We start from the raw sequence: 15701 nt of genomic DNA, 5'->3' as shown, positions 1-15701 counted from the left end.
GATGTACTGTACAATACGTATGTACTGTGTGAGTGTGTGTGTGGGTGTGGCTTTGCCAACTCACTCACCTCCAATTCCAACAGCGGGAGCCCGGGATCTGCCCGGCCCAGCATCATGTGATAGGTTGCTTCATCCGTCACGAGCCTGATGGGGAAATGCTATCGACTGCTGGCATAATGAGGTCCATTTTCCTGTTGTCGGATGATTATCACCAGTGAGAACTAAAATTCATAAAAAAAGGGTGGAGAGAGGAAGGGAGGGAATCAGACAGGAAGGGGAAAGACTAACTAAAGGGATGGACTGCAATATTCCCTCACACATAGTTTCTCTATCGATTGTCCCGTCTTTATTGAATCTTCTCATCATCTACCTAGTTAAAGGTGAGTACTGATTGGGATAGTCCACCTCCGTCACCCAACGTCTGTTTTGGGCCGATAAGAGCAATAAGGCATGAAAACTACACCGTTCACTAGACCAGTCAGATCAACAAGAAAACTTGATTTGGTGTCTATCTATCCTCCTAGTGTCGATCGATATCGTCGCCCACTGTATATCCCCTTGCGATTCCCTTGCGCCCTTCCACCACCAGCGTGCTATCCGGTGCATCTTCTTCATATTGGATGTCAAAATCACTGCCCAGGCCTTTCCAGGTCCGCTGGGACTGCAGGAATTCCGCCCCTGGGGAGAACGTCCCGCCGATCATGGCGATATCGCCCTTGGCCCGCCTGGCTAAGGCGCGCGCAGCCGACGGTCCACTAGCGGCCGATGCGGCCTCTTCTGCTGAAGCAGAAACGCGGGGTGCAGCATTATTCCGCATGGGACGGGAGTGCGAGACATATCGACCGGTGCGCAGGTCAAACTCGGGCGGCGCCGACTCGGGCTCCGACATCTCGCCTTCATCGTTCGCCGACGGGGTCGCATTCTCCTCCTCTTCCTTCGACTGATCGAGCACGCTCTGGAAATCACTCCGCCAGGCCCCAGTCCACACGCGCTCTGTGTCCCCTTGAAGAGTGAGTTCCAGCTCCGATGGAGTAATCACCGGTTTCCAAAAATCCTTGCTATCAACGAGAGAGCTCTCCCAGCATCCAATAACCACCCATCCACCAATCTCGCTAAAGTTGGCCACCTTGGCCGCGTTGAGCTTGCCCACCACAAACAGATAGCTCTTTTTACCGGCTGCCGCGATTCGATCACGCACGTGCTCGACGATGTGCAAATAGTTCTTCACACTCAGGGTGTTGACGAGGATTCCAAAGATGGGCACGGTGTTGAGAGAGGTCAAGATCGCATAACGGCGACGCAGTGCAGCCGCAGTGGACGCGGGCAACGGCTTCACAACCTCTCGAGTCACGTCGTCAGTCGGATAGATATGGATGGCCGCAACTCGGGACGCAAGGGTCAGAAGCAGGGCCGTCGGAGGGTCGGAAATGTGGAATAGCTGCCACTCGGACAGTGACTCTGGGGTCTCCTGGACGGATTCCGGTACGGTGCGGTTGGGGATAGCAGAGGAGGGGTTGTGAACAATATCCGTCGCGAACAGGTTGGTATAGCCCTCTTCGACAAGGCGCGAGTGTAGAGTCGGAACGTGGTTGGAGTACGTCACATCCGCCGCCAGGATGACCTTGGTCGCAAGATCGGGGTAGGTCTCCTTGAAAGCGCGGACGACAGGCTCAAGAGGCAGAGGCTTTTGCGTGAAAACGTAGATGACCGGTAGTCGGGCTGTGGGGGACAGACATGATCGGCCGTAGTGCACGACAACATCTGCATCCACATGCTCCGCGGCCACCTCGTCCACGCAACATGTTCCGTAGGAGGTATCCGCAAGAATATATAGTCTGGGCGCAGGCTCCGTAGCCGCATCAACCTTGAGCTGGCCAACTGACTCGGCTAGGTGTTCCGCGTCATCGCCGCTGCTTTGCCCATTGCTTTGTGGTTGAGGGGTTTCGGTGACGTCCAGGCCGCGGCTGAGCAGCTGGAACACGCGGGGGGCATCCGGAAGCATGTCATCGGGGAATTGAAGTGCAATGCGCTTATACCGCGCTTGGCGGATTTCTTTCAGGGTCCGCTCGATGTCATAGGTGATCGAGAGCTCCTCGTCGGAGAGAGCGCGATTTGGTTCCTGAGATGCAACAGGATCGGTGGCTTCGAGGATGCGATCGTCGGGGGTGGAGAGGACGGGTGCGGCCTCCATTTCGGTCGTCATGATGGGAGGATATGAGTAAGTTACGCAAAAAGTCGCGAGCAGCTCAAAGCTGGCAAATTGCAATGTCGGTAGTGAGGATGGTGGGAGAGAATCGTTCGGGCGGAATTTTTGACTGGGAGGAAAATCCAATGGATCCTCACCCCACTTTCACCCCGCCATCCACAGGGGAACCAATGGCGCTTATGAGGATTACTTGTGGTGCCGTTTGCTGATTTCAAATAATATCTTTCGTCCTAGAAGAACAATCGATCATGTTCGCATTGATAGTCTCAGCATTGGTTTGAAGATATTTTTGAATCTTGTTTGGTAGTATGTACAAAAACCCGCCACTTCCATCTACAAATCTGCCCGGGCCGGCTCGCCAGCCCAGACACGCCGGATCAGCTCACGAATCGGCTCCCGCTCAATCTCCCGCGGGTTCCAATAAGGGTTGCTGACAGCAATATCAGCTGCCTTGTCAATGTCCTCCTCCTTCATGCCAAAGTCCTTGAGACCGCGCTTGACCTTCAACTTGGACAGCAAAACATTCAAGCCGTGGATAGCATCGCCGTTGCTTTCCGGCAGTGCCTCGGCCAGCTTCTTCATGGCCTCTGGTATCTTGGGCGCATTGTAGGAGATGGCGTGCGGTAGCACAGCGGTGTGGGTTTCCGCATGGGGCAGATTGAAGCTCCCGCCCAGTGTGTGACAAAGCTTGTGATGGATGGACATGCCAACGCTGCCCAGGCAAGTACCGCACAGCCAGGCGCCGTAGAGGGCCGATGAGCGCGCCGATTGGGAGCTGGGGTTCTCCACGATCTCAGGCAGCGCAGATGCCAGCGCACGGGTGCCCTCTAGAGCCATGAGGTTGATCACCGGGTTGGTGTTGCGGGCGTAGAGCGCCTCCACTGTTGGTTCTCCGTCAATGTCTGCGATTTCAAGTCGAGAGTTAAGGGGGGAGGGTAGAGGGTGGAGGACCCACCAGCATGAGCAATAGCATTTACACCACTCGTGGCACTCATCTCGACAGGCAGAGTCATCGTCAGATCAACATCGTAGATGACCGTTCCAGGCAGAATCTTGGGATCAGAGCGAGTCTTCTTCAGTCCATCGGCGGTTTCGCCCAGAATTGGAGTCATCTCGCTCCCAGCATAGGTCGTCGGAATGCAGATGTGTGGCAGTCCGGTGCGGATGCTGATCGCCTTTCCAAGACCGATTGTGCTGCCACCACCCACGGAGATAACCGCATCGGCGCCCTGCGTCTTCGCATAATCCAGAGCCTCGTCGGTGATGTGCGTGGGGGTGTGCATGGTGGCCTGGGTGAATATACCAGCTACCTGTCCATTGAGGACGGCCTTGACGCTCTCGGCTTGGCTGATCTGGTAGGGGGTTGAAAGCACCAAAGGGGCTTTCACGTTCAGGCGTGCAACCTCATCGGGGAGCTTCTGAAGCGTGCCACTGCCAAAGATGACACGGCCGGGGTTGGAATTGTATTCGAAAGCGTCCATGGTGGTTGGGGGGAAGACACGGAACGGCGGGGAGATTGTTGAGGAAGCAGGACAGCGGGGAAGAGATCGAGGGTTCGGGGTGTCCCGGATTGATATAAATAGTTCAAGATGTGCCTGGATCCGTTCTGCAGGAAGACATCCGAAGCTTGATCATCATGAATAATAAAGGTGCTTCCCCACACCCCGCCACTTCCGCCGTAAACGTCATGAAGTTATTGGGGCGATTGAGGCAAAGGCTTTTGCCGTGGGTCACGGCCGCGCCGGAGGTGGAGGGGCTCGGCAGTTGTTCCGCCATCGACTCCGACTATAAATACCACCACCAAAATATCTCAAATTCCAAAGCGTCAATATGTTAAACTCTCTGTTGATCAGGTACATGAAACCGTTCTTCAGCTGCTCTTTCTCTTGGTTCACTGCTGACTTGCTTTCCCAGATGAAAGACATGGAGACAGCATGGCAATGAAGTACTGCCGACATCGGCAAGGACTTAGCCGTGGGCGCTACAGAACCCACTCCGTTGAGAACTGTGCTTGTCATCTGGGATACATGTTTTGATCGAGGTAACATTCTATCCCGGGAGGATATAACGTCGCCGGCGTATGTTCTGCCTGTCTTAACTGTGTACTCCGTCCATCCCAGACTTAAACGTCACTGAGGCCTTTTAGCATCGGGCATACGTGGAAATAGTACTTATGGAGCTGTCAGGGTCTACTCTAAGCCAAGTCAACTTATTAGAGATGTGAATCGAGGGCACTGGATTGGTTCTTGAAAGGAACACTTGGTTTGTATTAGAGTGTGTTATACTTGCTCTTTCAATGGCTATGACATCCACGCGACTTGCTTGAAGTCATCAAGGAGGGCATCACTATACCTTATACCTCTTCGATGCCACCGTATCACCACTGTTCATTTTCCCGGGGGTATCACTTAGTCCATATCAGCGAAAGCCATGATCTGCTGTCCTCCCTTGCCTCCCTTGCCCTTCTTGCGCTTCTTGGCCTGCACCGCCTGCGGTCTTTCCTCTTCGCTATCATCTCCAGACTCGGCATCACTGTCAACCTCGTCATCGTCGCTGTCATCACTATCGCCGTACCTGCGCTTGTCGCCCAAATAAGAGCCATTGGCACCGCTTGAACCAACCGCTTCATGCCAGACCTTGACCACCTGGCCACCTCCGCTGACCATGCGCCCTTCGACGTCGAAGCCTAGCCCAATCACGCCTTCCGTCTCATCGTGCATGACCTCAGAGACGACCTTGTTGTTACCGATGCGGACGAACCTGACTGCACCGCCGCCCATTCCCACGGCGACCATCTTGCCCTTGCCGAGCTCCTCCGGCACGACCGTCAGCGTCTCCAGGGAGTCGGCGCCACCACTGCGGGGTTGGACATAGATGCGCTCGTCCTGGTCGTCCCACGCGCCCTTTTCCCACAGCGTCAGCACGCCGTTGGAGCCACCCACAATCACCTTCTCCCCGCGGCTCGTCCCGCTCGAAGCCAGCCCGCCGATGTATACGGAGCTGATTAGCTCCTCCTCCTGGTCCTCACTGCGCACGAGCACACCCCGACGCAGATCCGTGACGGCCAGTGTAGTACCACCTGTGGTCACCCATTGCTTGCTGAACCCAGAGGTGCTGGTATCGGACGCGGGAAGAGGCGTGAGCGAGGAAACGTAGTCGTCGTGAGGGTGGTGCGATTGCTGCGGCTTGGCCGAGACTTTGGAGAACGGGGTGCGGAGGTCGTAGAGATGAAGAGCGCTGGAGTCGGTGGCGAGGAGGAGTGTTTGCGGAGAAAGAGCGTGTACAATGGTGGGAGCGTCGACAGATCTGCAGGAAGAGAGAAAAGTGGGGCCCGCGTTAGCCATTACGCCGCCCATTGAACTCTCAATTGAGTCCTGATGAGACGAACGCCTCGCCTCCCTCAGTACTCAAGAGAAGGTGGCTTACCCATCCTTTGCCGTGGGGATCGCGATCTTGTTCGTCACAACCCCGGTCGCCGCCTTCGCGGCCTTGACCAGCCCATCCGTTCCCGCGGAGTACAACGTCTCGCCGTCCAACGCAAATGTCAAACACCGACAGCTGCCCTTGTGTCGTCTCGTGCTCCACATGGTGTCAATATGGCCCTTGCCATTGCGGGAGGAAGAGGTCGAGGCCCCGTCATCGTCGCTGTCTGTCTCTTCGGAGGGCAGTCGGTAGGTCTGGACGTGGCCGGTAGCAAGACCAACGGAGACTATGGGTTCGTTGGGGTGAATGGCCTGTGAGAACAGGTCCGCTGATAGCGGCAGGGTGCAAACCGTGTCGAACATGGTTGTGAGATTTGTCAATTGAGGCAAAAGGCCTGTCAAAATTCACTCTAGCTTTTTTGGAATCTCAAGAGCTACTACTTTTTCTAATCGATTGGTCTCTCGTTGCGGCCGGAAGCTCGACTTTTGAGGGGACGGGCCGATGATCTTCCGGTGGTTGACAGCCGATAAGCCCTTATCGGCACTTATCGCAGTCTCCGGTGTCTACTGAGCAGCGTGGTCAGTCGAAGCTGAGAAGCTTCTTGCTTCTTTACATACTTATCAACTTGTCTTCATTTCGACTTCAAGCTTCAGATTCAGCAAAAGAATGCGGAAGAGCAACTCAAATTTTTCTGACTCTGGAAACGAAAATCACGATTGCATTTGTATAGACAGTGATCACCAGTACGTACAAGAATACCTGCCAGTAAACTTGTCATCGATTCTCTCTGAGCAAACATTGGAAGTACAAGCTAATGCTAAAGACTGGAATGATACTCTAAAGAGGTCATCTTGCTGGCATCAGCCCTGGGGAACAGACCCCGGGGGTATCCAATGAAGGCTGACTGCGTCAGGACGGCGTGGTAAGGGTGTATTGAAAGATCACTTGTGTAGTCATCGAATGCTGGATGAGGAGTATCAGAAAAACATGTAGAATCATTGTGAGTATGCTCAAATATTTTACTTATTCATCTCAATGCAATGTAGTGTTAATGCTGGCTATCATCTTCACTTGGATAGAAGCTCGCGATATGAGTATTTAAGCATTAGTATGTAAGCGCGAACTGCTATAATGATCTATGAATGAACAACATATTTACTCTGAAGTACGGCTGATAGTACATCTATCGCTCACTTCTCCTTTGAGATAAACAACTCTGTGCAATTGCTTCAAGCCAGTATCTAAAGCAAGGCTTCCTACTAAGCTGGTTCTCCATGTATTGCATCATCAGCGTGATGCCTTGATCTGCTACAAAACATCCCACAGTATCTCCATTCGAAGAGTAGATAGACACTTCAAGGCAGGTTGAAGTGAAACTGAGCTCTCCTTGTGAGTATCTATACACTAACTTCATCTCTGGCATTGTCTCATGACAAGTTGTCGCGCGGTGACTTCTCCGAGTGCTCCTGAAATCACCATGTCTGCAGTTACTATCATGACGCCACGATGCTTGACGGAACCAGCACAAGCATGCTGCTTCAAGCAAGGAAGTGAGTTCAACTGTCCTGTGGACATCACTCAGTCTGGCTTTCATATTCCTCCACCCAGTAAGTCTCCGGTTAGTACCACGTCTCAACAAGTTGTAAAAACTATACCTCCTCATCCTATCATACAACCACCACTCCTCGACAAAACTTCCTACCTCGAGGTCATTCCACTCGAAATCTACCGCCAACCATGGCTTACCAATTCGAAGAAATAGTTGGTTGACCCCGTTCCCTGCCGTCTGCCTCTCCCCATCGAGGCCAACTGACCGAACCTCTTTCTAGCCCGCTTACAAAACATATCTCGCTGTGCTAAAAGACAGTGCGTCTACGCTTCCAGCTTACACTGCGGACGAAGTACGCTCTTTCTCCCCTTCCGCCCCGTGTCCCCTGCCATCACACTAAAGCCGCGCCCCAGCTCCAAAACGAGATCACAGTCTTCCCCGGCGAACTCAAATGCCGGTACCCCAACTGCTCAAGAGTGAGTTTGACTTCGTTCAACACGCCACTGCGCGTGGGGTCTCTCTGCTCACAACTGGACCAGGTGTTTTCAAGGACAAAAACCCTCAGGATTCATCTGATGAAGCATGATGTCCAAGTCGAAAAGGCTAAGCCAGGCCGCATGGGCACGAGGTTGGCTGCCGCTGCGACAGGTAAGTCCCCCGACCACTATGGCTTCATTGATTGAGTAAGAGAGAAATGGGTGTCTGAGAATAGGAGTAGACTTCTATCTCGGCGTCGAGAAAGAGTACCACAAGACACGGTAAGTCCATTCCCCCCTCCCCTACGTTTCCATGTCTCGCTTTCACCGCGATCCATCTCGCTAAATGTCCGCATGCATAGCCAACAGTTCAACACTGGAAGCGACTCGGCGCGTGAGGAGACCGCACCGCAGCTGGACTCGGCAGAGACTCGGCCAGAGCCCGGGGAAGAGTCTGACTTCTCGGATGCGGAGTAAACTCCCCCTCCCTGTTTGGAAACTCTTTAGGCTTACCTGTCTAAGTTACTGGACATCTGGCTGATAGCAGACAGATTGGTTCGCGCCCGGGATAACGTTACCAAAAGACGTCGGCCACTGCAATCCTCAAGGAAGCCCTTGCAGAGACTGCGCGCATCCTCTCTTGAGCGGAATTCTGACTCAGCCATAACCTCGTTGTCAAGAAGGTATACTATCTCTTCTGGATATGTGCTGCTTGAGGATGAGGACTGCGTGCTAATGCTGGAGAAGATCACTGTCACCTCTTCCTGCAGATGATGATGAAACGAATATCGTCGATGTCGGGATGAAGGAGGAGAGTGAGGTATCTCTGTCTAGTCGGATCATCAGCTCAGAAGACCACGGGGATGGGCCGCATCATCTCGAAGAGGCTTCTGAAGAGTGTGTATTTCGAATAACTTTCATTACTTGATGAAGGCTGACGCGGTGCTAATGCTTCGATAGATCGACAACCAGGGCAGTCACTGGTCGTCCTGCGCATGAACTTCTTTCGATGTTCGCCGAGATCCTGGCCAGGCTTACCGAGTTTCTCAACCAGGCTCGTTAGGGCTTCGCGTTCTGCTTCTCTTTTGTCGTTGCACGCACCTCTACTGAGATTAATCTCAATCTTGTTACGTCGGATGGACGCGATTCATGCGCTTGGAGCTTCTTTTTGCATTTATTATTTACAAGATTGAGAAGAAATTTCAATTTAACAATTATTCACGAAAGAAAGTAGATGAAGAGAATGGACAATCAAGAAGATTTCGGGGAGAAGGTATGGCAGATCAACCCCTCTTGCAGAAGTATAAAGTCTTTTTCTTCGCAGCAGGAGCCTGCCTCTGCTGTGCTTGTAAGTAGCCACTTGATTCCGAGTCATTTTCCTACCAATTTATGCGCTGAAGGTCGAGTTGATCGGGCCGAACTTGATGTTCGAGAAGGTGACAGACGCATCGGGGTGCGCCCCTTCAACAGTCTTGGGGAGTCCCTCCTCGGTATTGCAAGTGCCGCGGGCAACACCGGGGTCGGTCTCGGTCGCGTTGGTAGGGTAGTGGCTGTCCAACCAGTTCATGCTGGAGTAGGTGTCATCCCACAGACTCATGATCAGGACCATGGACGAGAGGGCGTCGCCCATCCCGGAGAGTCCGCCGTGCTGCGCGAAGATGTCTTCATCACCAAAGGCCTTCTTCTGGGCTGTGCAGAAGTCCGAGGTGATCGAGTTACCGGAGACGCCGGAGACATCGGAGGCGGCGTTGGCAATGACATTGCCGTCCTGCACGTAGAAGCGGCGGATCTCGGACAGGGAGCCGGCGCTGCCCTTGATGAACTGGGTCACGACCGTCATCTTCGAGCTGGAGTCGACTGTCTTGCCGGGGCCGAAAAAGGTGGTATTGCCCATACGGTAGGTGTTGAAGTCGCAGCCGTCCGGGTCGCAGGTGCCTGCATAGCGGGTGGAAGAGTAGGTACCACCGCAGTCGTCGCCTTCGCACATGACCTGAGTGGTCGAGTCGCAAGGGTGCGGGGTGTACGCTGTCGAGATTTTATTCGCTTCCCAGATGTCCATCTCCGGGCAGCAGGAGCCGTGGTTGCCAACGCCGGAGTTGGAGTTGCTGGTCGAGGGGGTCCAGCCGTCCACGTTTGCCTGGTGTTCCGTCCACTGTCAGCTATTTGATGCGGTTGATCGGGGAAAATTAGCATGTTCGCACCTGTCCGTTGATGAACTTCAGATCCCGCGGGCATTGCGAGTCGCAGTACCCAGTTCCGTACTTGGCACCGGCCTTGTTAGCCGGGAAGCGGGAGACTCCGCCGTCGGCATCCATTGCAGTGAAGTACAAGGCCCCGTTGAGTCCGCAAGGGAGGTTAGAGACGTCCACATCGAAGGTGAATTCGGCGTCCAAAAGGTCGAATGTCTGGTATTTCTCATCGCTGGTGTCCATGAGGTAGAGACGGGAGCCGACGTTGGATCCAGTGACGAACTTGAGCGTCAACGCGTCCCCGCTGGTGGTAACACCATAAGTGGACTCGTAATCGGCGCCATCAAGGGCACAGTTCGTAGCACAGGTCTCGTCATCGGGGCACAAAGAGGAATCCCACTGGGAGACATGTCAGTCAACCGCTGCTAGCGAGGTGGTGCTTGCGCACGACTTACGGTGTTGCCAGTGTAGCAGTTGGTCGTGCCGTCCACGGAATGAACCCAACGCCAGTTGGAATCAATGACCACTGAAGCACTCTGATTAGTGCAGCTGCCAGCAGCCGTACACTTCTGCCAGGTCAGGGCAGGGTGGGTTTCTGCAGTCTGAGTTCCGACTTGTTGAGCGCGGGCTGCGCTCCAGAGCGCAGAAAAGAGCAAGGCACGTCGATACATTGTGTTCGGGATTGTCTGTTGAGATATTTTTTGTCGACACTTGAGGTTCTGTCCTGCAGAGATGATGAACAGACTTGGGCGGGAAACCTCTGACCTTTTATATCTCTGTTGGCCGGTGAGAGTCTCCGTCTTTCAATCGCAGGATATGTCCCGGGACGGTACAACGGACCTCCCTACCGCTGACAACATGTTTTGGGAAGCATTCGATTTCCTAATTCGTGCCTCAAGAAGCACCTCCGTCGCAGAGAAAGATAGTGAGCGTCTCGCCATGTGGGAAAGTGGATCTCACGCGGCAATTACCGTGAGCTGTTGAGTTCAACTGTCTTGGGGCTGCGCTTTCTGCTCCACAAGGTTTCAAGTTGCAATTCCGGAGATTACTCCGAGCTATTCCAGTTACCTGGCATGTCAAGATCCTGCGGAGTTCACTGGCATACAGAATGGCCAGCTGTTGATGCCGTCTCAGCTGCGGAGACCGGGCCAGAAGGAGGAATACCATAGTTCTCCGCCTCTGGAGCGGGATTAGTCTCAGGTCCGTTTCATCTAGAGACAGCGCTCCAGTATAGGCAGTCGTTCTCAACCCTCATGAAACACGAATCAAGAAGCTTAGGTTTAGAGTCTGTGGTTTAAGCCCTAGAGCCCTTGAACAACGAGTCATTCGATTCTCTAGTCAAGTGTCAGAGCTGGTGGGATATTGACACCCTGGGTCCATGATAAGCATTGTGTTGATGTTTCCATGATTGTTGCACAAATGACGGGGTGGCAGATGTGGCGTGGGTTGGGCGTCGAGCTGCTTCTCATGCATCGGAAACCCTGATCACTAAATTTAATTACATTTCAGGGTTCACTTTGACCTGGTCGATCATCGGACTGCGGAGGAGCAAGATTCCATCAATGAGCTCTACCTTCGGCGCCGGTATGCATTCGTCTTGCGGGTGGCTGAACGGGGGGGCGCCTTTGGCTCCGATCAAAGCCGGGAGTAGCATCCTATCTAATTGGACCCTTTCCCAGTCGAGCTCATCTCACTTAATCTGCATCAAAGTTTCCCCACAAAGGGCCAAGATGGGGCGGCTGTGGGCACTGGGGGGCTGGCATCTCCGACACGTTAATGTTTCATAAATCTTAGTGATGTGTGATATGTGACCCGATGTCGGAAGACTAGTAAACCACAACTGTTTCTATTGCCGCTTTCCTCCTTTCATTTCCCTAATCTGGTTGAAGCTCATTTGACAGCGGTTTATGTGGGGAGATACACTCCGTGTTCATGGTCGGATGGAAAAATAGTCTCGGCATATGGAACCAAGTCACAAGGGTCAGCATGAGCGATGGCGCTGTACCTTACAGATCGCTTCCTGGTTGTGGCTAGATGCCGTCCAACGGCTGTTCAGGTTAAGTGGGTAACACTCTTCCTTTAGCCGGAACTGTCCCTTGAAGGAGCACACGGAGGTGATCTCCGCGACTGGAACGTAACGGTGAATTTCTGTGGGAATGGCTGACTGATCTCATTCTTCATGCATCACGCTTCTTCGGTGCTGCCTTCAAGTTGTCGCCTGTTGCAGTACGAGTTGCCAAGCTGTAATTTTCATGATTAGGTGCAGAGCCTTCCCAATGTTATGACTTTCGGATCTTATCGAGTCGGTTACATATTGATACGCACAGACAAGGGAGAATTCCTTGGCAACACCTCACATGTCTGCTAGGGTGGTGTAGCCTCGTGGCACAGTGCCTGGTCATTTTCCAACCGGAATGCTAAGGGAGGATAGCCGATGCAAGACACCTTACGCATTGGGTTTTTCCTCGACTGTGGCAAGTGACACAGACACATGGTGTCTGTCGTAAAGCAGCATTGGGAGCATTCAATGATCGGAGTTTGTTGTCCATGGTGCGCTTCCCCATCGAAATATATGCTTGTCAGGACTTGTTTATGAGGAGGAAAAATCCAATTTTGGCATTTTCCACGATAGCCAGGCACTATTGAAGCCAGCCGCGATATCTCGATCAACCTAGTCATTGATGAGGACTAACTTAGGCTTGCATCTCTGCCTTCCATGGAGTGTGTGTATGTAAGAACCTCGGCAGTTGGGGGCACATGACTTGGCTTATCTCTTATCGGAGTCCCGGTGACAAGTTCTCCGGCCCAAAGAGGAATAGTCCAGCCTGGTCAACATCTAACCGTCCGTTGCCAACTTCTTGTTGCTCTTGTTCACTCTTCGCTGTCTTCAGCCTGTTTTCCTTTTTCTTTTTCTCTCCATTTTAGCCATCTTTGCATTCTTTTCTTTCTGTAGTTTTGATTATACAATAGGCAGCATTCATACATCAGCGTTATGGCTTGGTACAATCAAACAGTCGATTCACTTTCCGATCTCTTGGCAAGCCACCGCAGCCAACTGCCGATACTGGCTGCGACAGGCGCCTCATTGACTGCAGCATTTGTCCTGCGCTCGTTTCTATCGGACTCCCAACCGGAGAACAACATTTACCGATCTCCTCTGGCCAAGGTGAAAACCTTGTCCGGTGAGGAAAGTCGCGAGCTTCCTCTGCCCATCGACGTTCTTCCGGGGGCCCGCGATGTTCCCACCAGCTTTGGTGGCTCAATGCGTATATATGAGTGGGGTCCGGAGAATGGCCCCAGAGTTTTGATGATTCACGGCATTACAACACCGTGCATTGCATTAGGCGGGCTAGCCCATGCCCTGGTGGATCGCGGCTGCCGTGTAATGCTCTTCGATCTGTGAGTCAACTGCGGAGCGGTGCCAGGAGAATCACCACTGACAGCTGCCATTAGTTTCGGAAGAGGATATTCCGACTGTCCCTCGGACTTGCCACAGGATGGCACCCTGTGGAATCGACAGATTTGGTCCGCCATCAACTCGTCTCCCGTCTTCAAGAAGCCGGGTGACCTCTGCCTGGTCGGTTATTCGTTGGGCGGCGGTATTGCGGCCAACTTCGCCGCTTTTCATCCTCAGGCTCTTTCCTCGCTGGTTCTACTGGCCCCGGCTGGCTTGATTCGCGACTCTCGGATCAGCTTTCAGTCTCAGCTTCTCTACTCGCATGGTTGGATTCCGGAGAAACTCCTCAAGTTCTTTGTCCGGCGCCGCCTACGAGCAGGTCCATTGACTTCCAAGCCTGCAAACAAGAAGATCAGCGCAGAGGATGCTCTGGTTGAGGAACTTCCATCCCAAGGTACTGTGCAAGCACAACGACTGTCTCGGTCTTACCCACATGTCAATGTCCCTAGTACCGTCAAGTGGCAGGTGGACGAGCACCCTGGATTCGTGCATGCCTTTATGTCCAGCATGCGGTATGGACCAATTCTGCAGCAGCGCCAACTGAAAGTGTGGAAGCAGTTAGGAGATTGGCTCGCCGCAGCCAAAGAGGCTGGCTCGAATGCAATGCCCGGTCTTTCTCATGATAAGGTCCTCATTATGTACGGCGAGCACGATGCGGTCATTGTCAAGGACGATCTTATTCCCGATGCAACTGCAGCATTACAAGGTCTTGCGAGCTTTAAGTCTTACGATGCGGGCCATGAATTCCCAAGCACAAAATACGATGATGTGGCACAATATATGATGGAATTTCTGCAGCTCAATCATTCGACAAATGAACTTTATTGAAAGGAACAGGCCCTATATGAGATTCTGTCATAGTTCTCACTTCTTCTCGATATATGTTGTCCGACACAACTCTGCATTGAACATGACCCCTAATAGACTCTGTACATAGACAAATCTTCGGTTGTTCGAATTCTATCACGTCTCCAACTTCCTGTGTTGTACACTGATTTGAGATTCAGTACATTCATGATTTCCGAAGAGCCTTTTCCGCCTCTTCGAGCTGGCTCGAAAGGCGCGAAATGTGCTGGGATCGATCCTGCATCCGAGCCTGGGCAAAATAGGGCTCATCTGCAGCTGGTGCTTGCTTGAAACGCTCCACCATACTTCCGCTGGTGTCATCGGGGATTTGGCTCAGGTTTCCTGGGCTAAGACTGCTGATGGTCTCGTTGCTAGGTCTGTCGATCAATGTCAGTGTGGATATCTTGAGGAACGCAGATTGAGAACCAACTTTTGAGTTTGCTTGTTCCCGGAAGACATTGCTGATGGAGATAGGGCCTTGACTTTAGGAGAAAATCGTTGTGAGGTATGGATGATAGCGTTTCGGTGATCTTCTTGGATAGGTTTGAGTATAATGGGAGCGACGCAGGTCTTTCAGTGAGCGAGAGCGGCTTGTTCTGCAGATTGCTTTGAACGATGAAGCTTGATGAGCGAAGGCAAGAAGGACGGCGGGACGTCGTCTCTATATATCTGATGAGGTCGCCGCTGAACACCAAGCTTCGCGGACACTGACGAATGAAACAGAGAATGTGGAACAAAAATAGATTCAGATGACCTTGACGCAAGCTGCGTCACAACGGCCCGGGTCCGAAATGGTGAGATGACAACCACAGGTCGCGTGAAGAGTGAAGGAGGAGGTCTAGCAACCCTACCTGGGTGACACAACTGGATGGAGATCTTCAGTCTGTCTTTTGCATTCGAAATATCTTGTCCCCACGAGCAAGGCAAACTAGGTTCACACAGCCTCGGATCACCGAATCCAAGGGAGTGCTCGGATTTACAACCCGATGAGTCGATTATGTCTCTCCCTATATGGCTCGAATAAGAGTGGAAAGCCTTCAATGGAGATCTACCGACCAGCTGCGTCTAAGCATAAGGAATCAATCAAGGAGACTCTATTTTATCCTTGTCGTCAGAGGAGATTATCCCCAAGTCAGTATAGGGAGGATAAACTTCGGAGTTTGATCCTCTATGACTGGGCACGGTAGGGACTAAAGAACCGATGAATGATTGTCAGCATGGCGCACACCGGGCACATGAACCGTATGGGGGCAAGCGATCATCTGGTATGCATACTAAGATACTACCTATGTCGGTCATGGCGGCCAGCCAGCAATATCACTTGTCATTGGTTGTGAAAGGTATCGGGGTAGGGGGTCGGAAGGGCTGAAACCTCGACATCAGATTCTCACTCCCCGTTGGAAAAGGCTATGCCATGAATCTAGACCTCTTGGAGCCAAGGCATCCCGCATTGACGCGAATGCTGTCGACATCATGGTCTCGAGCGCAATCTCGGAACAGGGAACACAGGGTCCGCTGAAATGAAAAGGGATCAGGGACAGACCGTTGGCAAATC

At 52.7% G+C, this 15701-nt stretch overlaps 7 protein-coding genes across 7 annotated transcripts; 2 read left to right on the top strand and 5 right to left on the bottom strand.

The window, feature by feature from the left end:
- Positions 1 to 259: 259 nt before the first annotated feature.
- On the bottom strand, positions 260 to 2279 carry BP01DRAFT_359332 (2-(3-amino-3-carboxypropyl)histidine synthase subunit 1/2). Its single transcript, XM_025575650.1, has one exon. The coding sequence runs from the start codon at positions 2201 to 2203 to the stop codon at positions 521 to 523; it is 1683 nt and encodes a 560-aa protein (XP_025428634.1). The 5' UTR covers positions 2204 to 2279; the 3' UTR covers positions 260 to 520.
- Positions 2280 to 2471: 192 nt separating this feature from the next.
- Positions 2472 to 3883, bottom strand: BP01DRAFT_325134 (maleylacetate reductase). Its single transcript, XM_025572849.1, has 2 exons — positions 3162 to 3883; positions 2472 to 3087 (listed from the first exon to the last, which is right to left on the bottom strand). The coding sequence occupies exons 1-2, from the start codon at positions 3685 to 3687 to the stop codon at positions 2540 to 2542; spliced, it is 1074 nt and encodes a 357-aa protein (XP_025428633.1). The 5' UTR covers positions 3688 to 3883; the 3' UTR covers positions 2472 to 2539.
- A 581-nt stretch (positions 3884 to 4464) lies between these two features.
- On the bottom strand, positions 4465 to 6074 carry BP01DRAFT_394111 (WD40 repeat domain-containing protein). Its single transcript, XM_025578294.1, has 2 exons — positions 5633 to 6074; positions 4465 to 5512 (listed from the first exon to the last, which is right to left on the bottom strand). The coding sequence occupies exons 1-2, from the start codon at positions 5989 to 5991 to the stop codon at positions 4615 to 4617; spliced, it is 1257 nt and encodes a 418-aa protein (XP_025428632.1). The 5' UTR covers positions 5992 to 6074; the 3' UTR covers positions 4465 to 4614.
- Positions 6075 to 7366: 1292 nt separating this feature from the next.
- Positions 7367 to 8717, top strand: BP01DRAFT_385307 (uncharacterized protein; the record flags this gene model as incomplete). Its single annotated transcript, XM_025577581.1, has 9 exons — positions 7367 to 7390; positions 7459 to 7530; positions 7592 to 7654; positions 7718 to 7826; positions 7897 to 7936; positions 8017 to 8127; positions 8206 to 8337; positions 8402 to 8551; positions 8615 to 8717. The coding sequence occupies 9 exons, from the start codon at positions 7367 to 7369 to the stop codon at positions 8715 to 8717; spliced, it is 804 nt and encodes a 267-aa protein (XP_025428631.1).
- A 265-nt stretch (positions 8718 to 8982) lies between these two features.
- BP01DRAFT_394110 (glycoside hydrolase family 7 protein) lies at positions 8983 to 10514 on the bottom strand (the record flags this gene model as incomplete). Its single annotated transcript, XM_025578293.1, has 3 exons — positions 8983 to 9791; positions 9856 to 10242; positions 10299 to 10514. 3 exons carry the CDS (start codon positions 10512 to 10514, stop codon positions 9042 to 9044), a joined length of 1353 nt encoding a protein of 450 aa, XP_025428630.1. The 3' UTR covers positions 8983 to 9041.
- Positions 10515 to 12477: 1963 nt separating this feature from the next.
- On the top strand, positions 12478 to 14521 carry BP01DRAFT_346547 (alpha/beta hydrolase). Its single transcript, XM_025573642.1, has 2 exons — positions 12478 to 13242; positions 13297 to 14521. Exons 1-2 carry the CDS (start codon positions 12836 to 12838, stop codon positions 14126 to 14128), a joined length of 1239 nt encoding a protein of 412 aa, XP_025428629.1. The 5' UTR covers positions 12478 to 12835; the 3' UTR covers positions 14129 to 14521.
- On the bottom strand, positions 14313 to 14605 carry BP01DRAFT_385304 (uncharacterized protein; the record flags this gene model as incomplete). The annotated part of the gene is made up of 2 exons (XM_025577580.1): positions 14313 to 14523; positions 14577 to 14605. 2 exons carry the CDS (start codon positions 14603 to 14605, stop codon positions 14313 to 14315), a joined length of 240 nt encoding a protein of 79 aa, XP_025428628.1.
- Positions 14606 to 15701: the final 1096 nt, after the last annotated feature.

The sequence above is a fragment of the Aspergillus saccharolyticus genome, assembly GCF_003184585.1.
Source record: "Aspergillus saccharolyticus JOP 1030-1 unplaced genomic scaffold BP01scaffold_33, whole genome shotgun sequence".
NCBI classification, from domain to species: domain Eukaryota; kingdom Fungi; phylum Ascomycota; class Eurotiomycetes; order Eurotiales; family Aspergillaceae; genus Aspergillus; species Aspergillus saccharolyticus.
The sequence above is the reverse complement of the archived record's forward strand: the minus strand, read 5'-3'. Positions and strand labels throughout refer to the sequence as shown.